Source organism: Lichenostomus cassidix, chromosome Z (genome assembly GCF_008360975.1).
Source record: "Lichenostomus cassidix isolate B80296 chromosome Z, HeHo_3.0, whole genome shotgun sequence".
NCBI classification, from domain to species: Eukaryota; Metazoa; Chordata; class Aves; order Passeriformes; family Meliphagidae; genus Lichenostomus; species Lichenostomus cassidix.
This window is the reverse complement of record NC_139511.1, coordinates 67283382-67292557: the sequence shown is the minus strand read 5'-3', so window position 1 is coordinate 67292557 and position 9176 is coordinate 67283382. Positions and strand designations below refer to the sequence as shown.

The following is a 9176-nucleotide window of genomic DNA, read 5'->3' as shown; positions in this document are numbered from 1 at the left end:
CATCTTGATTTTTTTGGAGGGCAGGTCTCCTTATTTGTCTGAATTTAGAACTGCATTAAATAAATGGGCTCCAGCTCCAAAAAAAAAGGCGCAGCTTGTCTTTGTCTGACAGAGTTAAAAAACCCATAGAGCTTAAAAAAAAAACCAAAGAAAGAAGGATGCCCGGTGCAGATGGAAAATGAATGGTTTTCCGACAAAGAAAATAAAACGGGCTGCAAGATGCAGAAAACCACATTTAGGCTCTATTACATTTACAAGTACATACATAAATATATTACATATAACAGCAACTCAAAGAGGAAGCAGGCGAGTCACACAGAGGATGGCTGGCTGGCTGCAGTTCTCCCCGCACAGATGTTTGGCTGAGCAGTTACTTTTCTTAATAACTCCAGGAATGGGCTTCGGCTTTTGTTTTCTTTTTTCTCTTTTATTTTCTTTTTTTTTTTTCCTTCCTCCTCTCCTTTCATTCTCTTCCCCCCTCCCCAGTTTCGGATTTAGTTTGTCCAGTATGGAGAAGTGCCATAGGCGGTTTTGGTAGCCTGAGACTTTTGCTGCATGGTGCTGGGTTGGTTGCGTTGGCCAGATCCACCCTATAAAAGGGAAACAAAGGAAACAGGGGCATCAGCTGCCACAGCACCAGCATTCCCAGGAAGACAAGCCCACCCCAGCACCACCAGGGACAGCCCTGATACCCAGCAGTGCAGTGATCCTCCCCCCTGAACAGATCTGTTTCTGCCCTGTACCCACAATCCAGGCCAAGCAACCACAGACCAAGCAGGAGCTCAGGGATGCACCATCCCACAACAGGCTCAAGCACAAGGGAAGTGAGGAGCAGAGCCAGGCTCAGCAAAGGAGCCTCCCCAAGGTGAGCCAAAGTGGCACACCAGACAAGGACATCACATACAGAGTGCAAAATCATGTCCTATTTCTGGACTCTAAGGCTGAACACTCTTTTTTTTCAGGGAATATTTAGTGTTAGGAAAGTGAACACACGTGCAGGTGAAACCAAATTGGAGCTGGCATGCAACCTGCAAGGGATGCCTGATTTTTCTCCAGAAACACAGCACAAGTGCTGACATCCTGCCCTCCTGCCACAGACGGGACAGGAGCACCTGCCTCAGCTTCACACCCCACAGACTTCTCTCCCCAGTCCACAGCAGGATGGGCTCTTCACACAATCATAGCCTGGCTGAGGCTGGCAAGGATCTCTTGAGGTATCTTGTCCAACCCCATTGCTCAAGCAGGATCACCTAGAGCCAGCTGCCCAGCACCATCTCCAGACAACTCCAAGGATGGAGACCACCAGCTTCCCGGGCAATCTGTGTCAGTGCTTGGTCACCATCCTAAACACTGTGCCAGTGCTTGGTCATCATTTTTATTGATATTCAGAGGGAACCTCTTGTGTTCCAGTTTGTGACCTCTGGCTCTGTCCTCTTTACATCTTCCCTTTGGGTATTCCTGTACATGGATGAGATCCTCTCTCAGTGCTCTCCAGGTTGAACTGTCCCAGCTCCACCAGCCTTTCCTCACAAGAGACATGATTCAGTCCCTTCTTCAGTCCTTCACTGGACACTCAAATGCATCCGTGTCTCTCTCATAGTGTGAAGCCAAGAAGTGGACACGATGCTGCAGCTGTGGCCTCAGCAGGGCTGAGCAGAGGGAAGGGATCAGTTCCCTTGTTCTGCTGGCAATGCTGTGCCTGGGGCAGCTCAGGATCTCGTTGTCCTTTTTTTGCTGCAAGAGCACATTGCTGATTCATGGTCAGCCTGGTGCCCACCAGGCCCCCACAGGGCCTTTTCTGCTGAGCTATTTCCCAGCTGGGTGGTCCCTGACATCTACTGGTGCATGGGGCTGTTTCTCTGCAGGGGCAGGATGTGGCATTTCCCCTTGCTGAACTTCATGAGGTTCCCTCCCCAAGCTGCTGCTGCCAAGGCGCTTTCCTGATGAGCAAAGCAAACATCAGAAGGACACAAAACCCCCAAGACCCTGTTGGGATGGGAGACCAAAGTGCCCTTGAGGACACTGTAGAGACAAGAAGGGGCCAACTCACCTGCCCATCCTGCTGAAGGTGGTGATGCAGCATCTGGGAGTGAGGCTGCTGATGTGCAGGGAGGATGTGGAGAAACGGGGCTGGAGCATAACCCGGGGCAGCACCAGGGTTCAGAGGCCCGGTCGATCCGAGAGCAGACGGCAGGCTGAAGGGAGGCGGAGTGCCAGCATGGAATCCCTGCTTGTCAAACGTCTGCACAGGGGGCAATGGGCACAGGGTCAGAGAATGGAGTGAGCAGCCCCAACCAGAACAAGAGTGGCGCAAACACACATCACCTGAACCTTTCACCTACCCCACGAGGAAGCCAAGGCACTTTCAATACCTGCAAGCACACCAGAGGATGAGTTTCAGCTCCTGTTCTCACCCATACTTCTGCACTAATGGCTCTTGACATTTCTATTTTCACAGCTATTGTGGGTTTTTTTCCCCTGATCTCTTTTCATTCAAAGGGACATGGGATGCCAGCAGCTGCCTGATCACTCCTTCCCACACTGAGTGGGCTCAGCCCAGACTTTCTCAACCTATCCAGAGCAGCCCAAGAAAAACACAGGAACTTGCAGCAATATTTTCCTCCTGCTGGCCAATGCTTGACCCCTAAGCACGTAGCTGACAGCTGGCTTCCTACCTGTAAGCATGGATCATAGCCAGACACTGATTTCCCCTGCTGAGGGTGCAGGGAGGAGCAAACAGGAGCTGGACATAAGCCCAGTGCACACCACAGCTTGTCAAAGCACTTTCTGCTTTGCCTGGGAAGCTGCACACTGAGCAATGGCCACAGAAGAGCATGGGACAGGGACCCCTGGGTGCTAGAGGTGAGCACTACTGCCTGGACCCTCTGATGGAAAGCAAAAAGCTTCTCAACTCACCTGCTTTGCAAGCTATTTTGACTAAAAATGCTAACACACATAACCTCATTTGCACCCAGGACACTGCTGGCAGTGTGCAGCACAGGGAGCACTGAGCCTCTGCCAGCAGCTGCTGTCAGGAGCTGACACAGCAGGAACAGTGGGACAGAAGATGAAACTTCACTCCAACAGCAAACAGAGCCAGCATTAGAGATGCAATGGCCTCCTGACCCTGAGACTGGCCAGCCTGGGAACAGGAATCATCAGCCTTGGGCCCTGAGAGAGGAGGGTCCAGCACTCCTTACCTGAGTCTTGTTATAGACTGAGCCACTGATATCAGGCACACCCGTGTTACTTGAGGTCACAGAAACACCTGGAAAACAGAAATGCCATCAACAGTGAGAATGTCAGTCCCCCAGCCAACATGTTCCCAAGCTTTGCTCCTGTCACCTCTGGCAGCCTCAGGGAATGCATTGCCCTTCTGGTTCTCTATGATTTCTGACCCACAGCACCCACCCGGGAGCAGAAGAAAGGATTCAGCTTCTTGTTGCCACTGCAAAACACCACTGGGAAAAATCACCCAGGTCCACAACCCAGCTGCTAACACTTGAATTCCAATGCACTTCACCAGGCAGCAGTTGGCTGCACTGAACACTCATTGCAGTTCACAAAAAGCCAGCTTTCCACTGGGATCAGAGGTGCATTCGGCTCTATTGCAGCATTCAGGAGCTTTCCAGTAATGCCCTGAGTGATGAGACTCAGACTTCCTGCACATCTGAGACCTTGTCCTTCAACACCCTGCACAAGAGTGAGGTCTGCAGTGCCCCCCTGTCCTGACACAATCAGCATCACTAGCTCAGACTGGCTTCCACCCCAACTGGCTGGTGCCACAACAGGCTCAGAAACACTCATCATCAAGGTGGCTCTCAAACCACACATTCACAGTTTTATAAAGGGTGGCTCTGATCATTTCACCTGGATAAGAATAAATCCAGCAGTTGCTTTGTTCAGTGAATGAGAGGACTGGACTCAGAGGGTGTGCACTGCTCTAAGCTTGTAATCCCCCTTGGACACTGCTCCTTTCTGGATTGCTACTCCACTAAGCAGAGTATGATGACCTGGTGTTTCAAATGCACAGCAAATGCTTGGTATTTGCTTGAGCACAAGGATGAATCAGTTAGTGCTAAGCAGCCCTGTATACACTTCTCAGATCTAACCAGCATGTACCCAATAAAGCTTTTGTATGAGCTCAATAAATTCTCCAGCCTTTGTGGTCAAAAAGGAAACATCTCCAGGCATGACAGAACGCTATGAGTTACAGGGTGTACAGGCATGGGCTAGCCAGCCCAGAGATGGGTGAAATGCCCTCCTCCTCTTTAACACACAGCTGTCTCAGGTGCTTACCAGGAAACTTCAAATCTAGCCACAATTTGACAGAGGATCATTTTGCAACAGCATTGAACTCCTCACGTTTCAAAAACACAGCACTGTTGAAGGAACACCATATTCTTCAGCAAAGAAAGTTTTGGCTTAGGAAACAGCTTACCATTCCTCCCATGTGTAATTGGACCAAAATGTGCATCAGCCACACAAATCCTTACGCAAAGTTCAGCCGTGAAGTTTAGAAGGAACAACTGGGCCATTAAAAAAGCATTTTGTGTAGGGGAGATGGCAAAACACCTTGGATCACAACCCTGTTTAGAGCCAGTTGCTGTGTTGACTGCACAGCACTTGGAGTTAATTTGCCCTACTAAATCCCTCCAGAGCAACCTCCAGTCTCATTGTGTTACCTTTCCCAGGTCCACTGCCAGCAGATTTGTTTTGTGCTTGAGACGACCCACTGTAGCCTCCTTTGCTGTAATCTCCAGCTGCTGTTCCCTGTGTTAAGTCATCGTAGCCTGCCGGTGTGCACAAGACAGGGCGTTAGGGTGTGCGAGCAGCGCTGCAGCACTCACCAGCAAGCAGGGGCCCAGGGCTTACCTGCACCGTAGCTGTGCTGGCCATAGCCACTCGCCTGCTGGAAGGGAGTCGACGCCGTGTTCAGGTTGACTCCGTGCTGTTTAGCAGACGCTGGAGGTACCTGGACAAAGGACGGGAACAAAAGGCGCCGTTAGGTGGGGAACGCAGGCTCCCTCTGCCACCTAGTGGGGAAGGCACCTTCCACCTCAGTCTGGAGTCGGGAGGACTGGGATGGCATGGGGATGCTTACAGTAACTCATTATAGTGGATTTCTGCCCAGAGATTTCTCTTAGAGCTGTTCCTGTGATTGCAGTGCAGCCCTCCATTGGTACAGGCTGCATATTTCTTTCATATGCCAAATATAAGCAGCAAATTTTTACCCACAAACTTGAGAAGAATAACCACAGAAACATCAATTCCTGCCTGAGCCTGTTCATAAAATACTATCCTACAGGGCCCTAAATAGCCTCATCTACCCTTCCGCCCGGAGCAGCACCTCTTCCCAAACAACCTTCTTCCTCCTGAGACTTCCAGCCCTGCTCTCTGACTTAATGGGGTCTCCTCCATCCAGGCTCTCTCAGCTCACTGACTCAGGTTTGAGTCTCCTCTTGACTCTCCAGAGACTAGGAGAGGCTTTCAGGAACATCAAAGCCCACAAGCTGCAGCTGTCAGCTATTTACAGAAACCTGCACATGGGTCCACAAGTTCTGGCCTTTTAATTTTTTTGTTTTCTTCTGGGTGGGATTACAGCTATGTTCTCATGTTGCATGTTTTTGGAGATCTCTTGCAGACTGGGGAAGCTGACTCTACTCCATTCTAATGAGACTCCACTGGAATACTGACTCCAGCTCTGGGATCCTCAGTATGAGGAAGCTGTGGATCTATTAGAGCAGATCCAGAGGAGGTCATGAAGATGATCACAGGGATAAGCACCTCTCTCCTGTGAAGACAGGCTGAGAGTTGGGGCTGTTCAGCTTGGAGAAAAGAAGGCTTTGGACAGACCTTACTGTGACCTTAAAGAATGCTTACAGGGAAGATGGGAAAAATATTTTACCAGGTCCTGTAGTGACAGGACAAAGCACAGTGATTTTAAATTGAAAGATGGAAGATTTAGATTAGATATAAGGAAAATATTCATCACTATGAGGGTGATGTGGCACTGGCAGAGGTTGCCCATCCCTGGTAGTGTTCAAGGTCAGGGTGGATGGGGCTCTTAGCAACCTAGTCTAGTGGAAGGTGTCCCTGTCTCTGGCAGAGATTGGAATGAGATGGTCTTTGATGATTCCTCTTGTATAATTCCAAGACGTAGAGTGTTTGGACTGGAGAAAGCAAAAGCAGAGGGGCATACAGGGATGGTTACAGTTTAGGCTGTCACACTTACAAACATGGTTGGCCCATACTGGAATGCACTGGGAACACCGGGCATTCCAGCATAGTAAGGGAGCCCAGTGTAGCTGTACCCCGGGGGCAGGGTTGGGTTGAGGAAGGGCTGCTGAGTCGTGTGGTGAGTCTGTGTCTGGTTCTGCTGTGGCTGGGCCAGTGTGGTCGCAGGAGCAGGAGAGGCAGAATCTCCACGGCCAAATTTTGTTACATCACCTGTGAAAGAAAAAGCTGATCAGAAATGCTATAAAAGATACTGCAAAAGTGGAGAATTCAATAGATTTAAATCCTCTGAATACAAGCAGACAACTACAGAAGAGGACACATCCTACATCTGAAAGCCTGCAGTTGTTCATGGAAGCCCTCACCCAGTTTCTGTTCCTGACAGCCACAGGGATATTCCCTGTTCGTGGCACAGAACTCTGTGCCATGGCTAATCCATGGATAAAGAGAGATGCCAATACTCACCTATCTCACAAGGTCTGAGCAGACTCACTACTACCAGATCATTGCAATAAAACATGCTAAAAGCAGAAGCATGATAAATAGCCAGACAGCCAATGGTTTCTGGGTTAAATTGTGACTCTCCTGGAGGTTAACCTGTTTAGCTAAGCTTCATGGGCTGAAAGCAGGTTAGGATTTACAGGCAGTGATAGGCATATTTTTGCCAGTGTCTGTTTATTTGTCAAGCATGACTAGTTAAGATGTCCAGTTCCTCACACCACCAAAGTTCTGAAGACAGTAGCTGAAGGCCAGGAAAGCAAGGCTTGCATCGTGGGCCACCTTATTGAAGAAGTAGGAAGGGAAATTCAGTTATTAACCCAGAAACAGCCTCCCAAGAGAAGTGATCATGAAGCAGAAAATTCACAAACACTGGTATTTTCTGGCAGCCTACAGAGCACCATGTTCACGTTTCTTAAGGAGGTGACATACATCAATCCCTTCCATCTCACTCCCAAGCAGTATTTAGTTTTGTTGGTTCCCAGGAAGTATGACAGCACTTAACACCATCATTATAGAACTACAATGCCTATGGCTGAGACTTTAGGCTGTAATCAGACGGCAGTGGATGAAAACCACTGGCTGAAAATTCTGGATGGCATTAATATCATCTTTGCACAATGACAGCTAAAGAGCAAGAACAGGAACGAGGAAGGGCTTCTCTGATCATAGAAAGGAAAAGCAATTCCTCTTTGAGCAAGAGGCAAGATGGCCTGCACTGAGAAACCAGCACATCTCACACCTGTAAACCCTAGTCTTTAAATAGCATTTACCTGAGTATGGGTTGTTAGCAAGGCTCCCATCTCTGCCTGTCAAGGTTGCAGGAGCAGGGAATGTAATTCCGTAGTAATCCTTGGAAAGAGACAACATCATTTATTAACAGTTAAAACTGTAACACAGCTGGACAGCTCTTATGAACTGCATACTATACACAGAAGAAAATTTTAAAGGCAAGAACTAAAGGAGGTTTGGGTGGAAGCTGACCTTATGTTGTGCAGCAGAGCTGAAAATTTACCTGGATCCTCAAGCTAAAAATAAACCTACTCTATTATTTATAAACCTACACTTTTCATATTATATACAAACATTTCATCTCTTAATGGTTACTTAAAAGCAATGACTAAGTGATTTCCCTCCCAGCTCCCAGCTCTGAGCTTCCATTGAGACTGCCTGAAAGAGAACTGACCATTGTGGGTCAAACGCCTGGGGTCAGGCCAGGACTGTAATCACAACATGGATGTAAGTCCAAGGGCTTTTCCCTTGCACCATGCCCTCTTTTCTAAAAGTGGAAATATCAGCTAGGAAAACAGCAAAAACATTAAGAGAGAAAAATAGTTACTATTGGATGACTGAAAAATTTATTTCAACTACTTTACAGACCTTAGGTCAGTAGTCTCTAAAGTGGAGTATGCATCATAATCCATTGGGGTGCAGCAAGAAAATGGATTTGGGACCTTTGAAAAGTACAACTTGAAGAATTTTAAAATAGTTTTCTCTATTTAAATTTTTTTTCTCTCCTTTTTTCAGTTTTATTTTTTTGTATGTATGTTTTATAACATATATATTAGTACAGGGGTGTACGTATAAAATTCAGAAAAACAAAGATATTGAAGGTGAGTGCTCACAAATTTTTTACTGATGGGGTGCATGATAAAAAAGGTGGAAACCACTGCCTCAGATCATTCTTCTAGGTCCTCTACAAAAAGTTAAGCAGCACTAGAAAGCTTGCACTCTGAAATGACAGGACATGCTAGCAAAACCAAAGCAGTACTTTGACCTCAGTTCGGGAGAAAAGGCAAGAAGTTTGCCATTCTCTCTCTGCATGAACTCTGCATGTGGGTCTGGTACTCTCTTTTTTTCATCTAATTTTCATGCTCTAGTCCTCACCACCTCTATTCCAGAAAGAGATAGTGCTTTAAGTAGTAATGTATCCATTTCCACACCTTCTCAAACACTGGAAAAGTCTCTACCTTTGTCACTACCCTCTCTGCAAATGCCCTAGCACCTCGAATGTTTTCTCAGAGTTGACAGCACTCTCCACTTGCTCCACTTCCATGCATCACTTCCCTGTCTCCTACACCCAATCTTCCATCATTGAACATGAAATAACGTGGCAAAGTTTTAGTACTGCAGGTGCTTTCTGTAACTTGTAATGGTGCTGTTATTTCATCAACTTTTCTTTCCCTGGTAATTTCCCCTTATGAACTCTAGCATGGATCACTTGGCAAAACACAACAAAAATCACATTACAAGTCTTAGCAGGTTATTCAAAAGCAGCACTCCCATACCCTCCTGATGAAAATACCACAAAAAGGAGATTTAGAGAAGAGATGTGAACGCAATTCAGTGTGTATGAACTGACACGCTAACATTTTCCTCCTATACAAACTGGACAAAATATAATCAAATCTGCATGAGAAGATGGTATAAGGGTTGCAACG

At 47.3% G+C, this 9176-nt stretch overlaps 1 protein-coding gene across 2 annotated transcripts; it reads right to left on the bottom strand.

Annotated features, from left to right (window-relative positions):
- Positions 1 to 406: 406 nt before the first annotated feature.
- Positions 407 to 7643, bottom strand: LOC146425178 (ubiquitin-associated protein 2-like). Of its 2 annotated transcripts, XM_085043149.1 has the most exons (8): positions 7509 to 7620; positions 6955 to 7017; positions 6236 to 6450; positions 4876 to 4975; positions 4686 to 4793; positions 3201 to 3268; positions 2051 to 2242; positions 407 to 590 (listed from the first exon to the last, which is right to left on the bottom strand). In XM_085043149.1, exons 1-8 carry the CDS (start codon positions 7606 to 7608, stop codon positions 495 to 497), a joined length of 942 nt encoding a protein of 313 aa, XP_084899275.1. In that variant the 5' UTR covers positions 7609 to 7620; the 3' UTR covers positions 407 to 494. The 2 variants fall into 2 exon arrangements, with proteins under 2 accessions (XP_084899275.1, XP_084899276.1); XM_085043150.1 differs by lacking the exon at positions 6955 to 7017 and having other exon boundaries at positions 7509 to 7643.
- Between the last annotated feature and the right edge of the window lie 1533 nt (positions 7644 to 9176).

Bases quoted from the DNA above. Each gene is read 5' to 3' on its own strand.
- LOC146425178 (XM_085043149.1), bottom strand. From the start codon at position 7,608: ATGATGTTGTCTCTTTCCAAGGATTACTACGGAATTACATTCCCTGCT. The intron at 6,451-6,954 runs GTGAGGAACTGG...TTTCTTTCACAG, and splicing joins GTCTTCAGAACTTTGGTGGT to GTGATGTAACAAAATTTGGC. The intron at 3,269-4,685 runs GTAACACAATGA...TCTGTTTTCCAG, and splicing joins TGGCAGTGGACCTGGGAAAG to GTGTTTCTGTGACCTCAAGT.